General features: G+C 34.8%; 1 protein-coding gene and 1 long non-coding RNA gene across 2 annotated transcripts in view; one reads left to right on the forward strand and one right to left on the reverse strand.

Annotated features, from left to right (window-relative positions):
- Positions 1–27,864, forward strand: part of LOC123558473 (uncharacterized) — a 94,683-nt gene that overhangs the window by 26,478 nt on the left and 40,341 nt on the right. The window contains exons 16-26 of the mRNA XM_053544651.1: positions 8,053–8,219; positions 8,675–8,734; positions 10,128–10,281; positions 11,539–11,708; positions 12,142–12,258; positions 18,483–19,205; positions 20,481–20,612; positions 24,520–24,722; positions 25,889–26,012; positions 27,277–27,532; positions 27,725–27,826. Of these exons, the coding sequence (XP_053400626.1) occupies positions 8,053–8,219; positions 8,675–8,734; positions 10,128–10,281; positions 11,539–11,708; positions 12,142–12,258; positions 18,483–19,205; positions 20,481–20,612; positions 24,520–24,722; positions 25,889–26,012; positions 27,277–27,532; positions 27,725–27,826 (2,208 nt within the window). The remainder of the gene's footprint in view (positions 1–8,052; positions 8,220–8,674; positions 8,735–10,127; positions 10,282–11,538; positions 11,709–12,141; positions 12,259–18,482; positions 19,206–20,480; positions 20,613–24,519; positions 24,723–25,888; positions 26,013–27,276; positions 27,533–27,724; positions 27,827–27,864) is intronic.
- LOC128557103 (uncharacterized) lies at positions 15,181–16,793 on the reverse strand. The gene is made up of 3 exons (XR_008371034.1): positions 16,541–16,793; positions 16,056–16,229; positions 15,181–15,602 (listed from the first exon to the last, which is right to left on the reverse strand). It is a non-coding gene; the product is annotated as an uncharacterized LOC128557103 (long non-coding RNA).

The following is a 27,864-nucleotide window of genomic DNA, read 5'->3' on the forward strand; positions in this document are numbered from 1 at the left end:
TTTTTCCGGTCCGAGGGATCTACTTATCAGATTTTATTTACTTCACAACAGCGGGTGTTAAGTGCTGTGTGGCGGCCGTAAAAAGTCGCCCCGACTTCATCTCAGTGTTGTTATATGTTCTGGTCCTTCGGGATCATTGATTTGTACTCATTTAGATTTGAAGATTGAATACTGCTTAAGCCGGTGCTAGGGGGCGTGGGCAGTGTTGCATTTTCCATTACTGCTCATGAACAGACTCAATCAAACCGAGTCCGAAATTTTCACTGTTTGCCTTGTTTTCGGTGCTTCCGAGGGATCTACTTTTCAGATTTTATTTACTTCACAACAGCGGGTGTTAAGTGCTGTGTGGCGGCCGTAAAAAGTCGCCCCGACTTCATCTCAGTGTTGTTATATGTTCTGGTCCTTCGGGATCATTGATTTCAACTCATTTAGATTTGAAGATTGAATACTGCTTAAGCCGGTGCTAGGGGGCGTGGGCAGTGTTGCATTTTCCATTACTGCTCATGAACAGACTCAATCAAACCGAGTCTGCAATTTTCACTGTTTGCCTAGTTTTCGGTGCTTCCGAGGGATCTACTTTTCAGATTTTATTTATGAAATTTAGTCAGAATGTTTGTCTTGATGATCTTTAGGTCAAGTTCAACTCTTGGTCATGTGGGGTCAAAAACTAGGTCAGCAGGCTATATCAACTCTGATGAGGGATGTATAGGGCCATGATGGCCCTCTTAAACACACAGAAAAATACATTTCGTAGCTAAGCATTTCCGAAATAAAAGTGTCCGCCACATAATATATCATATGGCCATTTCCCCCCGAGAATGTATCGTTATACATATCTAACCTGCTTAACTACATACGCATTGAATCATTTTATTACATCTAGAAACAACATACATGTGAAATCAGCATGGAGTTTTCGTGAAATGACAGAAACTCAATTTTCACATTTTTTAAAATGTTTTCAGAATATCTATTAATACTTCTGAAATGGTTTTTCCTTAGTTAAGGGGACGCATACTTTGAAATTAGAAAAAAGTGGGTGGGTATGATAAAATTTACCTGCAAAAAAGTACAAAGTTTTGGTACATGAAATGGATACTGTTTCAACTGTTATAAGTACACAAAGGATTGCTCACTAAAATAAAAATGAAAAAAACTGAAACAAGAAAGTTATTGTTGAATTACATAAGACTCATTGTGTACATTCAAAGTCAACAATTAATATTTTTTGTGCGAAAATAATAGTGCTTTACCTTGTCCAAACATTTATCAATCTCCTACAGATTCTAATTTAAAGAAAAAAAGTGAAATAAGATCACTGTCTTGCTTTTCATGTTGCATATGTAAGCTAAAACACATTATTTAGTTTGTTTACAAAGTAGTGCATAAGAAAAGATATGGTGGTCAAGGAATGCCACATTCCAAAACTAAAAGAGTATATTCCCCTTAATACATTAAACATTTATCGTTACAGAAGTCGGGTGGCTTACAATAAGGGCCTAGAAATGTTTCCATTATTAATTTTCAACTAGTTATTCATGAACTACAATGCACTTAAATATCAAAACACATTGAACAAACTTTTGAAAATGTATTGTCTTAAAAATCCCTAAAATAAGGTATGAAATTTGGTTGAGAGGTCCAATCAATGTGCAAAAGTAACATTCTAATCTTGTTCACAAAACTTACTAATACACAGCAGGAATGTCAATGATCAAAACTGGACGAATATACAGTTATCCTCACTTTAAAGTCATTTATTTATAATTTGTCCTTGAATTCTCCACCATACTTTTCATAACTCTGTTTGCACGAGTTGCACGAGAATGCTGCCATTCACGTAAAAAACTGGGTCAGATAAGTTGTAAAATGCAATATCGTGTAAACGTAATTAATATTAATGGATTATGCAGTTCAAGAAAAACTTTATCCCATAACGTAATGAACAAGTATAATGTTGCAACAACAACTATACTTAAACTGATCTAAGTAGCAGTCGGTTTATAAGTGACTTTATTGATTCATTTTGTGTTCTGTTATTGTTGTCAAAACGTATAACGGAAGTGCCTCACAACTGAAGCGGAAACCAGTTTGATGCGCAAAGTAGTCCACTGTAAGTAATATTTTTTGATAAATGTCCATAGAAATTAATAATTTTCTGATATTAAAGACGAATCTCTGAATAGGATTCGTTACTTGATAAGAAATTATAATCATCGACATGTTTTTTTTTAAAAATCATACACGTGCTGACACCTAAGTTGTCTCCCGTTGTTTATTAGAATTACCTTTCGTCTGGCGCAGTAATACTTTTTGTAGTGGACGCCGAGAAGTCGTGGGAAAATTAAAAAACATGTAAATACACTAAAATTAACCACCTTTACAAGATCAATTTCAAGTGATCGACGTTATGCATTTAACCCACCTGACCTGTGTAGCATCTTAGATATCTGTTCTAAGGTATTCATTGTGCATAATATCGTGTTATGCCCTTGCAATGCTAATCCCACTATGATTTTTTTGTTTACATTTTTTATCAATGAGAAATATGGCGTCCATCTCGAGCTGAAATGACGTGGCGTTAAATTTTTACATGTTTAAGCAAACCTGGTGTGTTAGAAAGAAAATTTCATCCTTCAACATTATTTGTAACACTGGTATTGAAAAAAAACCCTGTTTTTTCCTTATACAAAAGCTTAATATTTTGTGTTGAATGTACTTTCACAAAGACCTCTGTTTTCCTGTTACATTCATAGAACCACATACTTATCCACAAAGTACTGAATATTACAGGTGTCTATCAGTATTATATCAGTTTAGGAATATGTTTTTTTATCTTCCCACTATCGATTACTTGAATATGCACCCCTTCCTCATTTCTGTATGAACTGTGAATGTAGCAATATGCGTCCCCTTAAAAAGAAAGGAATCAAGCGACTTACCTGCCTTATTAATGACAGAGTCTTCACGTGCACCATATTATACAATTAAGTGTCACATTCCTCAGTTTCGCTAATATTTTCAAGTACCTCTCCATATTCATTGTTCTTTCATATCTTAAAGTGTTTCTTGATTTGAAAGCGACTGACTTTTTTTATTTAGAATGTGATTTCAGGTTTTTGACCTTTTTTTTGATTGGTGAACAAATTGAGCCCTTTTTCAAAGTTTTTGAGTGACGGTATTTTAGACGGTATGTGTTCTTGTTGTAAAACTTGCCTTCAGTGAGATAACTGTGTTCATTTGAATTAATCACTTCGGACAAAAACAGCTTGGCAAGATATTGTTCTTCTTTTAAGTTTTTAGGAGAGATCTACTTTTTCCCTTTCGCTCGAGACTTCCCATTTGCAACGGCTAAACAGTGTCTTCATGATACTTGAATATATAAAAGTTTTATAATTTTGATTAAAAATACATTCTTTCAATCATTATTCACACACATGCTTCGAAATAACTTTAAGACATTAGACAGGACATTTTATATATACTAATGTATGTCTCTATGAATATCATACACATTTAGACCATTTGCAAGCGGTATAATGTTCATATAGTGTGTCTATGCATCGAAATTTAGCTGGAATGCATACAGAACGTCAAAATTTACAAAAGTCGGAATCAGGAGAAAAGCTCTTGGCATCACAATTTACATAATATCTTAACGAAATTACAGTCAACCTGCAGTAATAATGTTCTTACGCGGCACTACATTCTCCAGGTTTTGAAATAATTTATCGAAAATGTAATGTAAAATACAAATTTTACCCGCCTGTTTACATTTTGAAAACGGTGATAGCTGTACCACGGAAATGTCGATAGCTGTCCCTTATCACCACTTTTTGGTGATGGCGCTAAGGTTTAGTTGCCGCTACTAGTATTTCGGTACGGAAAAAGTCCGTGTTTTTCATTTTTCATTTACTTCAAATAAGTGTAGAATGTTCCAAACACAAGATATTTTTATGAAATTACTTTTATCAATTAATCTAAACATTAAAACATTGTCTAAACAGATGTGTAACAGTATATTACTTACCGCAAACAGTTTCGTCGGGGGCCGTCTCAAAATGTACCATTTTCCGTGAAAATATGCATACTTCTTCATATGTTAATATTAAATAGAGGGGTGGGCATTGTCAGAGGAGTCCTGTCTTCATAACCTGATGTCCGATTTTAATAAATGACACCTTGTTGCAAAGGACAAGTCGGATTCAAACCCGGTCGGCTAGGGGTCAAGCTTAAATGTAAAACTTAGACATCATATATGGTATAGGTAGGTACCTGGGGTGCAGAGACTCAAAAAAGGGTCAAAATCTAACATATAGTGTCATTATCAACTGAAATTCACTTTAAATTACAATAACGTACCTCCATATTTTACCTCCCCTGACACCTATGGCTCATCCGGTTGTTCAAACATGGTCTTAATCTGCAGCCCCGTACCTAGTCGACCATGTATAGAAGTGGTCCTGGCTAGAAATTGTGACCCTGTTCAGGTACCTAGTACAGCCCGATGGGTCAAGGCAGGTCGTAGAAGGTTACTAGGTAGTGTTCGAACTTTGAAAATCTACTTATTTTGACAACGTCGGAAAAGTTTTCGATAAAGGTCGAGCCTATATCACCAAAACATATACCCGTATTATACATGGATTTGTAGGTACGGGTCCGAGCTAACGATTGATGCCATGTTTGAATACCTCGCGTAGCCTTAAGGGTCGGGGCAGGTCGTAAAAGGACACCATTTAATCTTTCTAACTTCGTATTTGACCATGTCTAAGAGGTTTTCGACCGGGACCGAGCCCCTATGCCAAAGAAATATACCTATATCATACATGATCATATAACTGTGTGTCCTGGCTACTGATTGAGACCAAGTTCAAATATCTTATCTACCAGTAAGGGTCACGGCAGGTCAAATAAGGTCACCCAATTTAGTTACCTAGGATAGCCTGAGGGGTCAGGACAGGTCGTACAAGGTCACCGGGTAGTGTTCGAACTTAGATACAATGACTATTTTGACTATGTCTGAGAGGTTCTCGACAAAGTTCAAGCCTCTATGACTAAAATATATATCCGTATCATACATGGTCGTGTAGGTATGGGTCCTGGCTATCAATTGAGACCATGTTCAAGTACCTTGGATAGCCTAAGGGGTCAGGGCGGGACATGTAAGGTCACCATTTGGTCTTTTTTGATCGGGTTCGAGCCCCTTTTCCAAAGTAATATACTTTTATCATACGTTTTCGGATAGGTAGGAGTCCGTTGATTGAGATCATGTTAAAGTACCTGGAGTAGCCCTAGAGGTCAGGGCAGGTCATATACGGCTACAAGGTAGGGTTCGAAACGGCTTCTTGTATACATGGTCGGCTAGGTACGGGTCCTGCCTACATATTAAGATCATGTTCAAACACCTGGGTGAGCCATAGGTGTCATGGGAGGTAATACATAGAGGTACGTTATTGTAATTAAAACAGAATTTCTGTTGATAATGACACTATTTTAGATTTTGACCCTTGTTCTAGTATCTACACCCCAGGTACCTACCTATACCGTATATGAATATGTTTGTAAATGTCTTAGTTTTACACTTAAGCTATTACAAGTCCATATGATGCCATCAGAGTTCAGGACAGGTATCAGAAAATAACCAAACTTGTTTTATGCGGTAGAGCGCTGGCCAAGACTAAGCTGGCCCGACCCGGGGAGCCGTGAGAATTGCACCAATGGTGTCGTTGGACTCAGTGAAGATAGTGCTTGAGTTTGCAGGACTGCCTTGACTGGACTTTGACCTATGTACTTGAGCCCTAGCCGACCGGGTTCAAACCCGACTTGACTGTTTTCTCTAGCTTTTGGCTTGTCCTTTGCAACAAGGTATCATTTATTAAAATCGGACATCAGTTTATGAAGACAGGACTCCTCTGACAAGGCCCAACCCTCTATTTAATATATAAAGAAGTATGCATATTTTCACGAAAAAAAATGGTATATTTTGAGACGGTCCACCGGTAAAACTACACAAATTACATATCTGTTTAGACAATGTTTAGATTTAATTTATAAAAGTTATTTCATAAAAATATCTTTTTGGAACATTCTACAACTGTTTGAAGTTAATGAAAAACAAGGATTTTTTCCGTACGGAAATACAGCTTTTATCCTAAATTCCGTTCAGACGGACGAACAGATGTTGTTGTTTTTATGGGTTTTTTCTTTTGTCACAAACTCTCAGATTTTGTCATTTTCTATCGAAACAAGTTTTTATTTGCAGTAATTACCTAAAAGAAATACTTTATAAGCATAGTTTCCTTATTGTACGACTAATATTTCATATAATAATTTAATAAATAATCCATGGGGGACGAAAATTGTTTCAATATTCGTGTAGACAATATTGTTAGGAGAGGTCTACTTTTCCCCTTGAGACTTCCCATCTGCAACGTATAAACTGTGTCTGCATGATACTTGAATATATAAAAGTTTTATAATGTGATTTAAGCATTAGTCATCCAATAGTTATTCACACATATGCTTCTCTTAAGTCTAAAATAACTTTTAGACATTAAATTCAAAAAGGTAAATGACAATCCCTGTAATCATACCTTATTTCTCATGAATTAAACTACTTATTTGCAGTCAGACGTTCTAACGCCAACGTCCGTCACAGCGCTATAACTGCTGTACAGCGCCACCACTAGTGCCAAAGCGCCACCAGTTTTAAAAGTGCTGGTGTGTTTTTTACGGGAAATTTTATTAATACTAATGTATGTCTGTGTGAGTATCATACACATTTAGACCATTTACATGCGCGATAATGTTCATATAGTGTGTCTATGCAACGAAATTAAGTTGGAATGCATACAGATGTCAAAATTTACAAACGTCGGAATCAAGAGAAAAGCTCTTGGCATCACAATTTACATTATGTCTTAACGAAATAACGGTCACCCTACAGTAAAAATGTTCTTACGCGTCACTACATTCTCCGATTTTTAAAATAAGTTATACCATCGAAAATGTAACGTAAAATTTAAATTGTACTCACCTGTTTACATTTTGAAACCGGTGATAGCTGCCCAACGGACATTCATAAGCTCTTTTCCTTATCACTACTTTTTGGTGGTGGCGCTAGGGTTTAGTAGCCGTGTACTAATTAAAAGAAATTTCAGTTTGATATCTAACTTCTAACACTTTTTATAACAAAATGACATCGATGATTTTTTTCGAAAAAATGCGACCAAAATTAGCGTTATACGGTCTCTATAGCATACAGATCGTACAGACGGACAAAACTTACATAAAACTATTTATATCCATAGAAATAATTGATATACACCAAAACGTGTTACTTCAGAGCCTTAGTTGATGTAAAATAAATTTTTTAGAAAAGTTTATCCACCTGTATTTATCACTAAAATGTCGCATGTCGCGAAATGAGGTCGAAGCACGACAATGCGACACGACATCGCGACAATGCGACACGACATTATTAAAATGTCGCTTCGCGTTGTCGCGTTGTCCTGTGTCGTTTGGAATTGTTGTGTATTGCGATTCAAGTACAGTACGTCACGACGCATGACATTTCAAGACGACAATGCGAAATATCGCTTCGCATTGTCGAGCATCGCGTCGCGTTGTCGCGTGTCGTGTCGCTTTGTCGCGCATCGCGAGCAGCAAAGAAGTCAGACCGCGACGCACGACAGTGCGACACAACATCGCGACAATGCGACACAACACACGACAATGCAACACGACAATGCGACACGACAGTGCGACGCGACAATGCGAAATATCGCGATTTTGAAAGGCGACAATGTGACACGACACTACGATATTATTGTCGAGTGTCGTGTCGATTTGTCACGATGTCGTGTCGCATTGTCGTGTCGCATTGTCGCGATGTCGTGTCGCATTATTGCGATGTCGTGTCGCATTGTCTTGCATCGACCTCAAAGCGCGACGGACGACATGCGACATGGTCCAAACAGGATTCCGTATAAAACTCAATGATTACATTTCTTTTTTCTACTTTTATATTAACTTCAAGAAAACTATTTGCAGCTATGGAGTTGCTTATTATGGAGCATATTTTGGTGAAGGAGAAGGGAATGTGGTTATCGAAGACCTTCAATGTAATGGGTATGAACGTCATCTGTCTGACTGTAGATCTAAAACCTGGCTATCAAACGGATGTGACCATAGCAGAGATGTAGGTGTAGACTGTTATGGTACGTATAATGATTAACTCAGGAAATTGTTTCATACTCGAGATGGTTTTATTTTCACTAATGTTTGCGGTCAAATCGAATCGCGAATTCAAAACTTCCATGAATATTAAAAACATTATCATATACCCTGACATACAGCATGTATACTACTAACGAATAAGAAACCCTGAATTCAACTTCCGTCAGATACGGAAGATTGTTATCAGCAATGACGTAATGATGGCGTTTCAATGTTCCATCCGTCAAAACATTCATCGTTCCAAACGAGTTTTCAGTCTTAATTATCTAAAATTATGCTCTTGCTATTTAGTAACGAATTTTTTCGATTCATTTCTATTAGACGGAAATAAACTTGAAGTCATATAAAGTTTTCATTGACAAATGTTTATATTTTTACCTATTTGTATATGTCATTTAACTCTATAGATTATAGAATTAAAATATCTACATTTTAGCATACAGATATGACCAGTACACAACACAAGCTTACGGAGTGATCAGCAGTGGGGAGTATGGTACAATACCTTTTGCATTTATATTATTCTTTTGATATTAAGTTTTGATTCAATAGCATTAATAGACTGAACCAGAAAATTTGAATTAGGCCTACTGCTAAAACACAAATATTAAACTTTTTTCACAGTATTATGATCAACTTTCCTTTAAACAATGTGCATGAAACCAATGTGTTGGATAAACTCGATGTCTGTTAAATAAATGGTCCGGTTAATAGGAACGTGCATCAATATTTTGTATTCTAAGTTAATAGCAGTTCAATCAGGAAACAGTTGAAGTGCCTTATCATGACTGTGTATTCCAAGTTAAGGTATTGGACCCTTAATAGAGTACCTCCTTTTTGAAGAGTATTCCATTCCTACCATAAACCTGCATTGACTGCAATTTTCAGGGGGGCGTAGGTTCAAGCCCCACTGGGACCAAAATTGTTTTCCCCATAATTTCTTTTTTTCTAGTAAGTTTTTACTTCTTTCAAGACTGATTATGGATGTATTGCACAAAAGTTGAAAATTTTCATTTTATAAGCGATTTCTTGCTCTTCAAAGTGAATTTACCTCTGAATCAGGAGGGGTAGAGTTAGACATCTCTAAAAAAACTGAGTTACATGCGGTAAAAGTTCTCTATTTTGCCTTCATTCTTTAGATTACATATTGCGGAAGAAATGCATGTAGGTTTTACTTCTGCCCCAAGGTTATTTTTGAATGAAGTGAGCAAAATTCAAAACAGACCCACAGGATTCGACCTTAATTTTTCAATGTTGGAGTTAGAATTCTGTCTCATTAAATCTGTTTACTTGAGGCATCCTAGAAATAAATGATGTTTACAGTTTTATTTTGTGTTTTATAATTGTTTAACAATAGTTTGATCTTTCTTTTATCAAAATGAATGCTGTAATGAATTCCCTGCAAACGTTTTAGATAGTGGCAATCACATTGAAATTTGTCTCAACTTGAGCTTGATGAAATACTATAAATTATACAAAGTTTACAAACAAAATTTGCAACACAGTGCGAAACATGGTCAGCTTTAAGAATATACCAAGCAAATGCTATTTTTTAAACATTACTATTACGGGGTCCAATACCTTAATAGCAGTTCAATCAGGAAACAATTGAAGTGCCTTATCATGACTGTGTATTCAGATCTAAATAAAAAACAACAGGATTTGAGCCGTGCCATGAGAAAACTAGCATAGTGCGTTTGCGACCAGCATGGATCCAGACCAGCCTGCGCCTCCGCGCAGTCTGGTCGGGATCCATGCTGTTCGCTTTCAAAGCCTATTGTGATTAGAAAAACCGTTAGCGAACCGTTAGCCGATGCGCAGGTTGGTCTGGACCCATGCTGGTCGCAAAGGCGCTATGTTGGTTTTCTCATGGCGCGGCTCATTTTCAGAAGGAGCAATTCGTCTAGTAAATGGAAATGGCCAATATTCTGGGCGAGTTGAAGTGTTCTTTCAAGGAGAATGGGGTACCGTATGCGATGACAATTTCGATAAAGACGCTGCAAAAGTTGTATGTAGAGTTCTTGGCGTGTACCATTATAAAATGTGAGGAAACTTTGAATCATTTTTTTATGCATTGATCTGCTTATACATTTTTATGAGTTTTCAGGCTCTCGCGGTTATCATTTTAGTTTATTAATAAATGTCTACTGTAAAAGCAGCTATTTTCTCTGGGTCAAAAATTCGCGAATTAGAAATTTTGAGTATGTTCGCGAGGCTTGATATTCCCGAAAATGTAAAAATGATCACTGCTTTTTTTTGAATTATACTAAAGGTGAATATTTACGCGAGGATAAATTTTCACGAGATGTAGTGCCTCGCCAATATAGCAAAAATTAAACCCTCGAGAAAATTTCTGTTTTTACAGCATTACATATTTTGATTATTTTCTAAAATACTTAGAAAAATAGGATTGCAGTTCTCTCTCTCTCTCTCTCTCTCTCTCTTCCCCTCCCATCCCCCCCCCCTCTCTCTCTCTCTCTCTCTCTCTTAGGTCTTGGCATATTTTATTTTTAAATAAGCAGTGTGCAAGTGTGCAAAATTTAGAACATCTCTTTCCTTATTTGTGTTGATGAAATCATATTGCTCATCATATCAACGATATTCACATAAATCATTAGCTCAGCACAAGGAGTGATTATGTCAAAGCAATTATCTAAAGACATCGTAACCAAATAATTTTATTATCAGTTTACAAAAATGGCCATACATAAATATATACATCTGATAAATTGAATTATTTTGCATGGGTCTTTCTATAACAGCCTTAATATTAAATGTATAAGAAAAGGATCATATATTTGTTTTGTATACATGTATACCATGAATCTATGTTAAGAAAATAAAATTTGTATTTCTCTCAAACTAGATTCAATTTAATATATTTAAGAACAGTTGCGAGCTGACTGTTTTATTTTCATGTTTTATCTTTTTAGATTAGCAATAAGATATTCTGCCGAAACATATTAAATCAAAGCCAGAACAAACATTTTCCCAATTCTATTCAACTTCACAAGCGGTTACACAAACACAGTCTCAAATACGTCGCACCTTGTTCTGATAAAACTGGCAGGATAACTAGCGACACCATTGCTTTATCTCAAGCCTGTAAAAGATGAAGGATTCAAAATGACATTTCTGATAAAATATTACGAACCTGATAATGTGATTCATGGCCGTTCGAATAATTGCAATGTAACAACAGCCGCTACAATGCAGACTGCGGCTATAAGGTCACTATGAATGGCACTATTGTTATTTAAGAACAAAACAAAAGCTTTAATTACTTATTGTTCAATTTAGGTATATAAAGGTATACCCCTTGGCACATTTCGGACGTGGAACTGGGCCTGTTATCATAGATGACATCCGCTGTAGAGGCCATGAATGGGGTCTATCTCAGTGCTATTCAAGACCTTGGTACAGTACTAACTGCGGACATAGTGAAGATGTCGGGGTGGATTGTTTGTACTGTATGTTTATTATTTTCGTACATCAATATAAACAGTGTTTTTCAAACTATCTTTGTCATTTACATACCTGTTAATACATTGTATTTATATAACACCAGATATTACTTCTTACCATCAGTCAACATGGCGCAAAATAGATTGTTTTTTCAAACTAAAAGTAAAAAGTATATACAACTCAAATAATAATATATAAGGTTAATCTTCTGCGCTTTTTGAGGTACAAGTTAAACATTAACTGTTGCACATTAGCGTGATTTTTACAGGGATTCATTTGAAATTTTAATTTCCAAATATTACCGTAGATAGAGAAGACAACCAATGATTATTTTATATAATAACAGATATTGTATACAAAAAATCTAACTGTCACTGCCATAACTTTTACCAGTTTTAAAGGCTAGTTAATAAAGTCTGTATATCTTAACCATTATAGACACAACAACAACAAGCACAACAACACCGGTAACCACAACAACACTGGTAACCACAACAACACCGTTATTGCTGAATACAACACGATATTATAACATAACAACAGCACAATCGCCAGGTAAAAAACAGTAAAACTACAAAACATAAAAATAGTTAAAATGTAAAATGTATATATAGTAATTCCAAAACGTTGAATCAGTTGTGACCAAACATAAGAAGACTTTAGTAAGGTTTATTTGACACGTTCAAAGGCGAACAAAATGTGCCTTCTGGCCTGGTTTAAAATGTATGTACATTGTACAAAGTATATAAGTTTTAATACTAGTACCTCCTTGTGAGTACATGTGCTCTTGTTGAGCTTTTTGGATTGTCGGATGTCTGTCGCCCGTCCGTCGTCTGTTATCCACAATCTATTTAACGGGTCTTAATGCCGCTGCCAGATTGTTTGTTATAAAGGTAGAATAAGCTAGTTTCTTGTCATTCTGTTAATATCATAGTTGTTCTATACATTGTTAAAGGTCCGAATTAAAGTAAAAGTATACCGATATGACATACTTTGCAACTTCGTGATCAGCATTGAAAATACTACTTTCGGTACCGCCGTTTGTTTTCACTGATTATACAAATTCAGCATATCTCCTTCGCCCAATGGAAACTCGTCTTATCTTCTATGAAAAAACGCGCGAGAAAGCCAGTAAAAATCATATGTTATGTCTGTGCCAGTTAGTCGAAATGTGGGATTCACCGGGATTGCAGGTTCATATTTTCATACAAGTATGTAAAATATTGTTTGGTTCACAAACAAGCGATTTCTTTTTCAGGGTTGCCAGCAGTCTTGAAAAGTCAGGGAAATTGGTTTCTTTTTCAAGGTCAGGGACTTGTCAGGGAATTTTTAAATTTGGTCAGTGAAAAATGAAAATCCTGGAAAGTCAGGGAAAAGTCAGGGAAAAATGATATCAAAGCTCGAAGAAGTTAATCATTTTAAACTTTTGTGGCTATGGCAGCATTAAATTTAAGTAATTAAAAACAAAGTTTAATGATGTAATACTGTAACATGCATTTAATTTGTTTAAATCCCCCATTTTTCTTTAAACACTGATTTTGCTTGAAGACTGAAAGGCTTTGCAACACTTGCCTCCAGAGCTAGCTAACATTTTTTTTGTTATTTTGTAGGAAAGTGACACATGAAGAGAGCCTACAGCTAACATTATTCTTTTTTGTTGTAGGTGTTTGCTCCAGGTGTTTTCTGTTTGTTAAATAATATCATAACAAGTTACTATTTCAGGCACTTCCCTACTAGCATTTATTGATTTTGCCACAGTGACTAGGACACTGTATATTAAGAGATCTTGGATTTTGAGAGTGATGCTTTGTCAATATGATTCCAATGGTCTTGTTATTAGTCATGGTGTTTTATTGTTTTTGCCTCTAGGAAACTGTATAATAACAGATCTTGGATTTTTGAGAATGATATTTTGCTAATACTAGCAGGGTTCCAATGGTCTTGTTATTAACCATACTTTATTGTTTTTACCATGAGGAAAGTGTACCTTAAAAGATGTTAGATTTTTGATAGTTACATGTCTTGCAAAGATGCTTTTGATATATATCTCTTAATAATTAGGTTTCACTGACCATCACTCGTATATTGTCGGATCGATAGTGCGAGACACCGAAGCAAAATCACAAAATTACTTGGCTTAGGTCTAAACACGAAACCACGTGACCTGTCATAAAATGACAAAACAGTAAACCTTTATTAAAGACGTTGACAATTTGAGGCCCGTCTGCTAAAGTAACATTAAATCGCACAAGACTGCATAGAAAATCAAGGCTTTATTGTAAAGACATAACTGAAGAAGCGGGCATCAAATTCCCCGGGGTACAGAATAATCCAGGAACACTGGTTAGCTTAACTGTCCGCCGTTACTGAAATACTTTTGAAAAACGGCGTTAAACCTAAAACAAACAAACAAACAAATCAAATACCCCGGGTTAAATCCTAACAGTAAATATTACAGTTTTAAGCACGTCTGCACAGGGCAGGCAAGAAAAGCTTGTATAAGTACCACTCTGTTTTTAATATATCAAACTAATGTTTGATTTATTTTTTATATAAAGTTAAAAGCATAATAAAAGCCGCCATATAAAAACTTTTGATAACATCTTCTAAACAAAGTCAGTTTCAACAAATGCTCCAGTAGTGGTCCCATTTTTTTATTCCCCCAGCTTTAGATCATCCACGCAGGATATTTATTGCTATGACAACCAGTAGAACAAATCTTCCAGTCTAATTTCAAAATAACCCATAAGAAAAAAAAATGGGTAACAAAAGGCTGAAACAAAAGGCAAATAAAATGTTATGTTTTGAAGACCTTTTATTAGCCTAGCAAATGATATGCAAATGAGATAACAAAAGGCAAATAAAACATGAATAAAAGGTAGTAACAAAATACTAACAAAAGGCATTCACATTCATTACATGAGAAACAAATTGCAAATAAAATATAGGAAACAAAATATGAATAAAAGGCAGAGAGACCTTTTATTAATATTTTGTTTCAAAGAAACAAAACATGAATAAAAGTTATATCATCAATTGCCTTTTATTTAAGTTTTCGTAAGGCTAAGAACACATTAATCAAACACTACTGACAAATCAATATATACATTTATATACATATATTTATGATCAAAAGAATAATGTAAAAAAGTTATTTCAGTGCATGCAATTATCAATTTCACTGCAATGAATAAATACTGTAAGATAACCAAAATGTTTGTTTTGCCGAATTAAATAAATGCTTGATTTTGAATTTAAAAAAAAATGTCCAGATATCTTGTATGGTCCCAAACATACACTAAAACTAGAAAGTGTTTATGTCACAGAAACACCCGTCTGTACATGTTCCATGGAAAAGTTTGGAAAAACAGCATGAAAAAAAGTCTGAAATTAATTTAAATTTAAACTCACATACCCATGGGAGCAGCCTTGTGAAAATGCAATTGAAAGTCCATGGAACTCTTTGAAAATTGGAAATCATCGCATTAAAGTTGAAGGAATTTTTAGAAGAATTCTTTGCAAAAGTTTGGAAAGGTTTGATGGAAAACCATTGGATAACATTGCTGATATTGACACAAAACAAAAAAAAGAAGAAACAATATCATTACAAAATTATTTTAATCTAATATTGAGACAGATCTGGGTTTCAAAGAACACAAAAAGAATAAAATTCAAAGGGGAATAACACATCTGCCAGCAGCTTTTACACTTGTGGTTAAGAATGATAAAAATTCACTTAGCTTAAACTTGAAAATTAAACTAAAAGATTATTTGATAGAAAATTATGAATACAACAAAATTATTTTGGAGTATTGTAGTCTCAATATAAGGTGGCATCAGAATGTCTCTTAGCTTTTCCAAAACCATCACCAGGGTCAGGAACTTCATTCCAACCATTTCTGAAAATGATATAACATAATTAAAGAAATGAATTATATTAGTAATTGCGATTAAAATATAATTTTAGGCAATACAATATTCCTAACTTAGTACAGTAGTATGTGAAATTACAACTCTAAAGCCAGTTTTAACATGTTTAAACATTCTACATGTATCAAAACCATTTATTTATTTATTTATTGGACACTGAAATGAAAATATTGAGAGCACCACCTGTTGGTACTGTCCCTCATCTGCTTGACCATACAATAATTTAAGTTTTGTTGTTGTTTTGTTTTTTAACAGACAATCTTAAAAAAGAAATTTTAGAATTTAGAACTGACAAAATATTGGTGTATTATGATCAACCTTTAAATTCAGTGTGAGGCTAACTAACCCCAATAACATAAATAATTTATCAACCTTTTATAGTAATTGTATATAGTATAAGACTGTTTGCAAATTTAACTTACAATTTAGTGGAAGTATTATGTAATTTATGTTTGATCCTTGATCGAATTTCTGTCTGTGATCTTGTATCATCCTGTAGCATAGTCATGCACTGAAGCGATCTGATTTCTCCAACTACATCAATTCATACATAATAGGCATACCTCTAATAACTAGATATATGCACATTCTTTCATCTGAAAATGTTTAGAGGCTGTTGTAAGTCAGAGGTTCAGAGTGATTTTACTAACATATTTGTACTTATGAAAAAAATTAATAATTGACAACTGCATCAATTAAGTATTGAATATTTAACTGTTTTCTTAGAAGCATTATAAGTTATCTATCATTCACATATACCTGAAAAAGTTACCTGTACCTGTAAAAGTTCAATCTACTGAGATGAATAAAGTTCCTGCTTCAGTCTATTTATTCAAGATCTGTGACATATAGTTGTAAAACTTAAATTTTACACTTAGAAAGTTTGAAAACTCTTGAAAACTCTTACCTGATATCTCTCTAAAAGCATTTTAGAGTTTCAAGTTAGCTCCATTTGCCTCCAACAACATGAACAACGAACTTCCTGTTTACATTCAAATTTTTGTATTCATGAGCCATTTTCTTTGGTACAATATAGTTACTGAAGGGAATATCTATGTTCTTAAAATATATAAGTATACAGTTCATGGGAAAATTTGACCATTTATTTGCTCACAGCATTTGCAAAGATCTCGGAGAAAAAAAAACAAGCAGAAAGATTGGGATTATTTTTTGGTGTACAGGTGTAAAGCTGTTCAGAAGCATGTATTTTCATTGGTCCTTATCTGATCAGATAAGCTGTATCTCTGTGTGTTAACACATCTGTATACATTGAACAGCAGTATATCAAGTGACTGTAAAAGCAGGATAATTAATCATTGCCAGTCATCAAAAGAATAGACTAATTCATTTATGAGGATGTAACATTATATTAATAGCATAATATCATTTACAATTTCTTGTACTTATGAAATGACTTTTAATGCCTATTATCTGGTGCTGTTGTTTGAGGTGTTCAATAACCAAAAAATAAATAGCTTATATAATTTATAAATAGGACCTATTTTTAATGATATATCTTGTTACATTAATTATAAATAAACATCATTTTAATATACAAAATGAAAACATTGACATAAATTTTAATTAGTTAGGTTCCTTGTTTCATTTCAATTAATTTGGATACCTAGTATAATCCAAACAAGTCTTAAGATTTTCAATGTAATCTTTGCTGCAATTTAAATAAAAAAATCTTACTAGGAAAACTTTGCATTATCTTAAAAAATCTAAGGAATTCTATGGAATGAGAAAAACATTGGAATTGTTTTTGCAGGAGAAGTTTTAATTATTATTTTAAGTGGTCTCTGTTTACAGATTGTCTCTCTTAAAACTGATTAAATAATTTATTGATAATAGTCTGGCCGGAGAAAAAAATGATGGTCTTTTCGGACAGGTTTTGTAATAGTGGTCTTTGTTTGCAGGTGGCCTTTTAACAAAGGTTTTGACTGTATTCAAAATGCCCATAATTGTGAAAATTTAGGGCAGACTTAATTTAGAAATTATGTATGATAAAGAATATATGCATTTGCAAGTGCTCAGTAGCCATTTACTTACTGACAAACCTTTGCACTCGTCAGAAGTGTAATTATGTATATGAAGAACACAGTGAATGGTAGATGTAGCTCTAAATTCAAAACAGCAGCAGCAGTATTTAGCCAATATCAATGAAATATGCAACTAATTTGTTTATGCTAGATTTTGTGAAACAAGTCGTCCAAACTTACAAATGTATTGAAATATGAACAGAACTTCTTGTTTTTGAAAGCAAGTGTAATGAAATACAAACAAAATATGTAAGTGTTGATTCTAAGTGGAATGAAATACAAACAAATGGCAACATTTAAGAATATAAGTCCAATCCAATGCTAATAAAAGGTAAATTTCAAATTATAAGTGTAATGAAACATTAATAAAAGGCAACATTTAAGAATATAAGTCCAATCCAATGCTAATAAAAGGCAAATTTCAAATTATAAGTGTAATGAAACATTAATAAAAGGCAGTATCTGAAACAAAAGGTAAACAAAATGTATTACTCACAAAATCCTTAATAGTCTTTTGTTAGTATTTTGTTAAATGAAAGGCTTATAAAAGGTTTTAACAAAAGATAGAAGTACCTTTTGCTAGCCCTTTGTTTGCCTTTTATTGACCTTTTATTAAATTTCTTTTTCGTATGGGAAGTTCACAGAAACGGTAGCTATCAAAGGTGAGAATATTTAAATAATGTTACCGTACCTATGTTTATTTTATATAATAACAAATATTGTATACAAACATCTAACTGTCACTGCTATAACTTTAACCAGTTTTAAAGGCTATTTAATGAAGTCTGTATAACTTTATCATTATAGATACAACAACACCGGTAAACAAAACTACACGCACAACAACACCGGTAACTACAACAACACCGGTAACTACAACAACACCGGTAACTACAACAACACCGGTAACTACAACAACACCGGTAACCGCAACAACACCGGTAACTACAACAACACCGGTAACTACAACAACACCGGTAACCACAACAACACCGGTAACTACAACAACACCGGTAACTACAACAACACCGGTAACTACAACAACACCGGTAACCGCAACACCGGTAACTACAACAACACCGGTAACCGCAACAACACCGGTAACCGCAACAACACCGGTAACTACAACAACACCGGTAACTACAACAACACCGGTAACCGCAACAACACCGGTAACTACAACAACACCGGTAACCGCAACAACACCGGTAACCGCAACAACACCGGTAACTACAACAACACCGGTAACTACAACAACACCGGTAACTACAACAACACCGGTAACCGCAACAACACCGGTAACTACAACAACACCGGTAACTACAACAACACCGGTAACCACAACAACACCGGTAACTACAACAACACCGGTAACTACAACAACACCGGTAACTACAACAACACCGGTAACCGCAACAACACCGGTAACCACAACAACACCGGTAACTACAACAACACCGGTGGGCACAACAACACCGTTGTGGCTGAACACAACACGATATTATAACAAAACAACAGCACAAGCGCCAGGTGAGAAACAGTAGAACTACAAAACATAAAAATAGTAAAGATGCAAAATGTATACTGGTATATAGTAATTCAGAAACGTTGACTCAATTGTGATCCAACATAAGAAGACGTTAGTAAGGTTTATTTATTCCGGGAACACGTTCAAAGACGAACAAAATGTGCCTTCTGACCTGATTCAAAATGTATATATATATATATATATATATATTATACCAGGTATCTAAGTTTTAATACTAGTACCTCTTGTGAGTACACGTGCTCTTGTTGGGCATTTTGGAGAAAAAAATCTTACAATCTAATTTCAAAATAAGTTCCCGGAAACGATAGCTACCAGAAACGGTAGCAGTGTTTCTTAAAACTTTAAGCCTGCTGGCGGCAAGTGTTTCTACCTTTGCGTCCAGTACAGACCACGATCAGTCTGCACATCCGTGCACATGGTCTGCACTGTTCGCTAGTCAGGAAATTTTTAGTGTTTAGTGAACGCCCCATCGAGTAATAAACGGTATTACCAAATTGAATGATGGACTAGTCTATTTTAGAAATTCAGCTGGGTAAGGGCTAGTGAAGATCACCTTAGAAATATTTCTGTGAACGTTGAAATAAGGCCAGCAGTAGCAAAGGAGAGAATTTTTAAATTATGCTTTTTCTTTATATGGTTATATGGAAAACTATAAAAAATGTCTTCTTCCAGGAAGCTGCTGGTTCAGATTCAAAATATTATCATTCGGTCTTTAGATGACCGTCTACTAAATTCCTTAATTAAAAACATAAACACCAGAGGCCGGATTAGTTTTCTCTGTATTAGGCTTAATAAGCCTCAGGTAATTTCGCTGCAATGCTTACATAATCTACTACCAAAATTGTTTAATTTAGCTTTGTATCAGTCTCAGGTGAACGACCTACAATCACACTTATACTAAGTAGATTAATTTGAATTTTAATTTATTTTTTGTTCATACCATACATATTTATACTTTTTGCATCAGATAAAAAAATCAATAATATATTTTATTCTAGTCATTTAAACTGAGGTTAACCTTTAGCGCTTTTTGTAGTACAAGTTAAACATTTAGCTGTTGCACACACATTAGCGTGCATTTCACAGGGGTTCATTTGAAATTTTAATTTCCAAATATTACCGTAGATAGAGAAGACAACCAATGATTATTTTATGTAATAACAGATATTGTATACGAAAGATCTAACTCTCACTGCTATAACTTTAATCAGTTTTAAAGGCTAGTTAATAAAGTATGTATATCGTAATCATTATAGACACATCAACACCAGTAAACACAACTATATACACAACAACGTCGGTAAGCACAACAACACCGGTAAGCACAACAACACCATGGCGACTGAATACAACAAGATATTATTACAGAACAACAGCACAAGCGTCAGGTGAGATAACTTTGACATCGTGTCAGTCATTGAAGTCACTGATCCAGGTTTGTTTGACAACAGCGGTAAGATCTCTCGCGATCATTTTTCAGTGATTTTCAAAGCCAAGGCTGCCAGACCTCAACAGTGAGAAAAGATGTTTCCATTCGAAAACTTAGGGCAACTGATGTTGATTCATTCAATTATTGATAAACGTGCACCATTGCGCACAAAACCATCCTTCAGAGACCAACTTGTCCGTGGTATATACAAGAACTTCATGATGCTAAACATTTAAGGCGCAAGTTGGAGCAGAAATGGCTGACAATAGACCACCAGCTGTACAGAGAACAGTGTGCAACAGTAAATAGGTTATTTAAAAAAGGCAAAAATACATTTCTACTGGGATAAGATAGAATCATGCCAAAAAGAATCAAAGAGTCTATTCAAAATCACAAAGCATCTGTTAGGAGCTACAAATGTCATAAATTTGCCAAAAGCTGCATCTTCAAAACAACTCACACAGTACTTTAGTGACATTTTTCAAAACCAAAATAGACAAAATAAGGTCAGATATAGCATCCTGTTACGTATCTGACATTTCAGATACACTGAAACACAATCACCAAGGAGGACTGCCTATACAGTTTTACTCCAGCTACACCAGAAGAAGTGAAGAATATTATTCAGGCATCTCGATGTAAGTCGTGTGAATTAGACCCAATACCAACTTGGCTCTTAAAGACATGCCTTGACGAGCTCCTTCAAGCTTTATGTTCGAAAAGACTTGATTCAAAAAGTTTCGTGTTAGACATCTTTTGAAAAAAACAGACATTGATTCCAAAGAACAAAGAACTACAGGCCTGTATAAAATCTACCCTTTTTCTCCAAAGTGCTGGAAATAGTAGTAGAAAAACGCATTGAGTGCCACCTGACTTCGCTGACTTCGAAGAGCCTACATGAACAGCACAAGTCTGCAAACAGAAAACATCACTTCTCAAAGTTCAAATGACATTCTTCAATCCCTGCATCAAAACTAAATCGCAATTTTGGTAATTTTGACTTATCAGCTGCGTTTGATACTATCGACGATGAACCGTTGCTAAAACGCTTGGAAAGGGACTTCGGGATCATTTGAAAACCATAAGAGTGGATGACTTTTTATTTGAATTGCCGCTACCAAACAATATCAGCAAATGGCGAACTGTATACTCCAGCTCACATGAAATACAGTGTACCACAAGGATCTGTCCTAGGACTTAAAAACTATATCGTGTACACAAAACCCGTCGGTTCAATCTGCAGAAGCCATGGACTAAATCATCACTTTTATGCTGATGACTCGCAACTGTACTTGTCTTGTGAGTCAAAATATGTTTCCTACCAACATGAAGCCCTACCTCGAATTGAGATCTGTCTCAAAGACATAGTCTCTTGGATGCATCAGAACATGCTGACAAAACTGAGGTCATTTTGTTTCACACAAATCACACAAAAATACCCGAAGATATATCTGCGTGAAAGTAGAACCCTCTCGGATTAAACCATCCATTTGTGTGAAGAATTTCGTTGCTAGAGTGTCCGCGGAAAACCAGCGTGCGGCCCCCTGACGATGCCCATGCGAGGATTGTGCAATGTCACCTGCGACATGTCTACGGGCTACAGGCTTACGATTTTTTTCAAATTTGTATAATTTTTCGCAAAAAAAAAAATCGTACGAAGCCCGTGAATCCGTACAAAAATCGCACTGCCGCCTCCTGCCTCTGCACAAAGGCCGCACGGAAAGGAGGATACGGGCAGTCTACGGGCTCTGCAGACGCATCGTAGGCCAACTGTGGACTAGGCATTACCGCTTGATGAAATTTGATGTCCATATACATGATGTCTATATACATGGAATGTTTACTTTCTTCTGTTCGCCATCTTTTCCGTAGACAGATAAGACATAGAAACATAACATGTCATAATTGCTTTATTACCTGCATCTCCTACAAATTTTCTGATGTTCCATTTTTCGAAACTTGACATCAAGTAATGTAACCACGTAGTGACGCCTGTCTTTATTTCGTCTGAGATATTAAGTAGCTACAAACAAATTTAGTAGTATTTAAATATATCATGTTGATGAAAGATTGTTTGTATTTCCGCCTACCATTTTGACTTTGTTTTCATTTTCATTAACAGCATACAACATTGCTTCGACAGAGGATGTTTATGTGAAGTACATAATTTTGCTCGGTCGCGCTGTAAGATAACACTTCAACTCAACTGTACGAAGTATATAGAGAACTATATCCTACTCATCATAGCATAGGCGTCCAGAGTCCCGGTTAAACATTGAATGCATTTTCACTTTAGATCTGTTTTTAATCAATGAAACTGATTCAGACTTGAAATAATTGGTCGACATAATCACACACATTACATGACACATGGCTCATGTTACACATGCTATCTAGCTATTTATTTATAACCAAGCTGTCGGTCTTAACTTGCACACAAGACAAGGTATATAAGGAAAATACTGATTCTGAGAACTGTAGCTATAAAACTCTAGCTAGACCCAACATAATAATGGCGGTATAAATTGCTAAATATTAAACCAAACGTTTTCTAATTTTCTAAATCAGATTTTGGTAAGTTTCATTGATACTTGAAATCTCCATGACAACTAATATCCCTGCGATCTAAAAACATCACAATGAATTCAATATTTTGTAGGAAAAAAAACAGTATCTTTTGGTCTAACTCCATTTTAAGACAAAAAAACTGGATTAAAAGAGCTGTATCAAAAAATTTAGTCTTAGCTCGACAAATCGAAAAAAGGTAAAGTTATTGCACATATCCGTTTAATATCATGTACGTACGCGTCGGTGTCCGCTTCCCGTTTGGTGAATTGTTGCCTGTAAGCTGGTATCTCGGTAGCCTCTTATGAAATGGATTATAACTTATATGCTTGTTCCTTATGATCATATAACATGCAATGCAAAGGTAACATGAGAGCTGATATATCAGTATCCACCAGTTGGAATGGGTTAATTCTTCACACACTATTTAATCGTAGAGATCTGACTTGCAATATACAGACTACATAACTCTAATTTGCTTTTCACAAAGATATGCCCCATTTTTTACTTAGCAAAGTAAGGTTACGTCGTTGCATGTAAGCTGGTTTCTCAGTAACCACTTGTTGGAATGAATTGAAATTTCACAAACTTCTGCACTGTAATGAAACATTGTGCACTGTATTGTAAGCTTGCTTTCTCACAAAGTTATGACCTGTTTTCGAGTTTAGTTTTTGTATAACTTTTGTTTTTGAAAAGTTAGGCGTTGCAGTCCTCTAACAGCTCTTGTTATTCAGAAGTTTGGTGCGCTTATTTTTCACGTTGATTTATGTCGGTTTGCGGAGTTCAGGGAGAGGTTGGCAGGAGTTACAAGTTGAGCTACGCGTCTGGTACATACGGTCTTGAGTGGTCAACTGGCTATACAATATCGACTATGCTAATGACTAGTAGCTAGAATGTGTTGGAGTCGATGCCTGTTTCAATAATTACAAAATAAATAGTATAGAGTGCACGTTGTTAGTATCAAAGTTGTAAAGATCTAGCTTATAGATAAAATATTATTTCATATATATCTATGAATTAAATAAATAAAATAATTTCATATACCTTTTCAACGAGATTTAATTACAAAAATAATTCAAAATAGCTTCGCCTATGGACAGCTCATCAGTGTTTGCCGTTACTATGGTAATGTAATTGATAACGTCATACACTGATCAGCCAATCTTAGGTGGAATTAGTTTACGTTGCGTATTACCATAGTAACGTCATTCACTGGACGAAACTAGTTTGCATTTTTTTTATATAAATATGTATAATGAAAATATATTTCACATGAAGTCCACCCTGTACATTTATTTCAGGTCAAAGTCTTAATGATTCTATAAAAGTAAGCTGTAGCCAGTATTCCTGGGACATTGTGATTGACCTGAATATCCTACGTCAAACCTATCCGAGCCTGATCACCTCTAATATTTACCTTGGAGAAAATAGATGTACTGGTATAGAGACTAGTAGGCATCTTCTCTTTAAATATGGTTTACACGAGTGTTTAACACACGATATGGTAAGTCTTTCTGACATCAGTGGTGTTATGTGCTATGTTTCATTATCTGAAAACTATTGAAAACGACTGCTATATTACACTTAATTTTGGCGGTACTACAAGTTGGCGGTGTTTTTTCCAAATGAATTTAATTGCACTCTTTTAAATTGGTGGAGTTTGGAATGTCAATCCATTTTTAATTTCACACATTCAATGATTGTAATCAAGTGCAGCTACGCATATCTTTGCCGTTTTCTGATTCCATTATTGCTCATAGAGTTGTTATCTTATCATAAAACCCTGCTGAAACGATGTTTTTATAAAGCCAAGAGAGGCATAATAAAATGCCGCCAAGTCTTATACAGTATATTTGTATAATATGGTTAAAAAATCAGACAACTAAAGTTTGCAGTATGTTTGTGTGTTTGTTGGATTTTTTACTGTCAAATGTAACATGAACAAAGTAATATATAGAAATTTGGACCGCATGTTTAATATATTTGTATTGTATTTGTATTTGAATGCATGTATTACTAGTAATAGAAATAAACAGTGTATTTGATTTTGGGGTCGAGTATTCGCCTTTGTGCACCAAATTTCAAAAGTAAGCTGTTCCATAGTACCAAAAAGTAGTTCTACCTCCTTCGTCAAACACTTCGTCAAACACTTCTTTTCGTATATCTACTCAGTCATACTTAACAACGTTATAGATTCAGTGTCTATACTACCAGCTATTATCTATAGAATTTTTTATAGAACTTAATAATAGTTATACTGCCTTTGTGTGCTAAAAATTAATTTGTGAGCAATAACAAAACATTACAGAAATTGACAATTCGGCTGAATCGCATGTTTACTGTGATAGAAAAAGACGGTAGAGTACCAAAAGGAAGCTACAGTATTTTGTACCTTAATCAATATAGCGTTGGTCAAATACATTTACTTACCTGCCGATTCAATACTACAATTCGAGGGTAGAAAACAAACCATCGTAACTTCTTCAGAACATTTTTTTTGCGTTCTAACCTCCAGACTAATTCATAAAATGCATGAACTGGATAATTAAATAGATTTTATGTTGTTGTCAAACCATAAAAAGCACAATTTCTCCGCACCGCCAGTTTTCTAATTTCAGGTACTACCAGCATTATTATTATGTTAACGTAACGTCTAATTTATTATTAAAGCAGACAGACGGAAATAATGAGTACATCAATGAACTGATCTACGCTGAGCATGATCCAGTATATACTTTCATCATAAGAAACATCAGCTGGACATTTCCTGTTGAATGTGGTAAAAATATCATCGGTAGGTTTTATTGTGTGTACACAGTTTCAGTAACGATTTTATATACCTTCAATTACTACCAGTTCAGGTTAAAGGTTAAAGTTCTTCAAACATTTCTTAATTCATGATGCTTGAAAGTTGCGGCGTCCTTAAACTTCACAAGCTGCAATGAGGTTCAAATATGTAGTATGTAGTTATATTTGAACAGCAGTTACTTACTTTTACATCTCTTTTACATATTTCTGATATATCTTAGACTAAATTCACACATTGTTATTTCAGTTTGATATAATAACTGTTATACTAGCTAAATTATCTGATTAAGTTAGGGAAGCGTTGTAGCGTTGCCGTCCAAAATAACCAAACATCTGTTAGGAGACAGCAGTGATATTGCCCGTCTATTGAGTAATCCTTCTAAAGAACTTGCACGCAGTCTGAGTGACATTTTATTGAAAACATAAGGCCTGAAATTAACTGATAAAAACGACTTAGATCCAATAGACTTGGATTGCAAAAAAAAAAACCAGGACATGTTCAACTGCCTTGTTTGTTTGGCCTCAGCAACAAAAAAGAGGTAAAACAAATCATACAAAAATCTCTAAACAGATTCTGTGAACTTGGTCTGGTACCTGGATAGCTCTTGAAGAAGGTTTGATGAACTTATACCATTGGTCACAAACATTATAAATACATCCAGTTAGGATATGTGTCAACGGAGTTCAAGGATGTAAGGATAAAGCCTCTACTCAAGATACCTGACCTTAAATCGAATATTCTCAAAAAGTAAAGCCCCGTGTCCTCTCTCCGTTTCATTAGATGGTGGTAGGTGTGCGTCTAGAGGAGAGGTATCTAACTGAAAAATACTTCATGAGGGAATGCAGTCTGCATATAAAAGGTTTCACTCAACTATGTTGGCTTTGATAAAAGTACAGACCAGTGTAACATGGTCTTTATGTAATTTTCGACAGACAAAACACAGTTTCATCAGTTTTAAACATTATACCATAGACACAAAGCACAAGCATAAATGTCGTTATATCTAACTTACCGCTATCGAACAGTGTCCATTAGTGGAGAGTTATCGACATCTGTGTTGATTTAAAACATTTTGCTTCAGATCCCAAAGGCTACAAAATGTAAACTAAAACATCACTTTTAAAAATGTGGTACAATAATAACAATAACAATAATAGTAATAATAATGATAATAATAATAACACTAATAATAATAATAATGATAATAATAATAATAATAAAACTGGACTTTTTACATCTTTGCTTCTAGATACCATTTCGTACAATAGCAGCAATGTGTCCTTTCCCAGTGAACTGTACCCAGTAAATATATCTACATACTCGGACTCTAATTTTATGAAGGATATAACAGGGAGCCCAATATATGCTGCCATCGGGTCTAGTGTCTATGTAAAGGTATTTTCTATAACACCCGACTGGAGCACGACTATGAAGGTCAACACATGTTACACCAAGCCGGAAGTTGATGCGTCCGACCATTTGAAGTACTATTTCATCAAGAATGGGTAAAATAAGCTTATGAGAATGTTGCCAGCAATTATGTTGCTGCTTAACTTTTTGTATCATCTAAATACACTTACACGAATACATTTACATGTTTAAGCATCATGAAGTTCTTTTGTAACAGCTTCTTTATTAGAGATATTCATGAAAGATGCATTTTCTTTCAATACAAATTGTAAACCTTATATTTGCAGATGTGAAATGGATGCCTCAACTCATATAATTGCTGAAACGACACACGAAACAAGATTTGTGTTCGTCTATTTTGAATACATGGACAGACATAATAAAGGCCTGTATGTGTTTTGTGATGCCATCTTTTGTAGGACATCAG

Source organism: Mercenaria mercenaria, chromosome 5 (assembly GCF_021730395.1).
Source record: "Mercenaria mercenaria strain notata chromosome 5, MADL_Memer_1, whole genome shotgun sequence".
Taxonomy (NCBI): domain Eukaryota; kingdom Metazoa; phylum Mollusca; class Bivalvia; order Venerida; family Veneridae; genus Mercenaria; species Mercenaria mercenaria.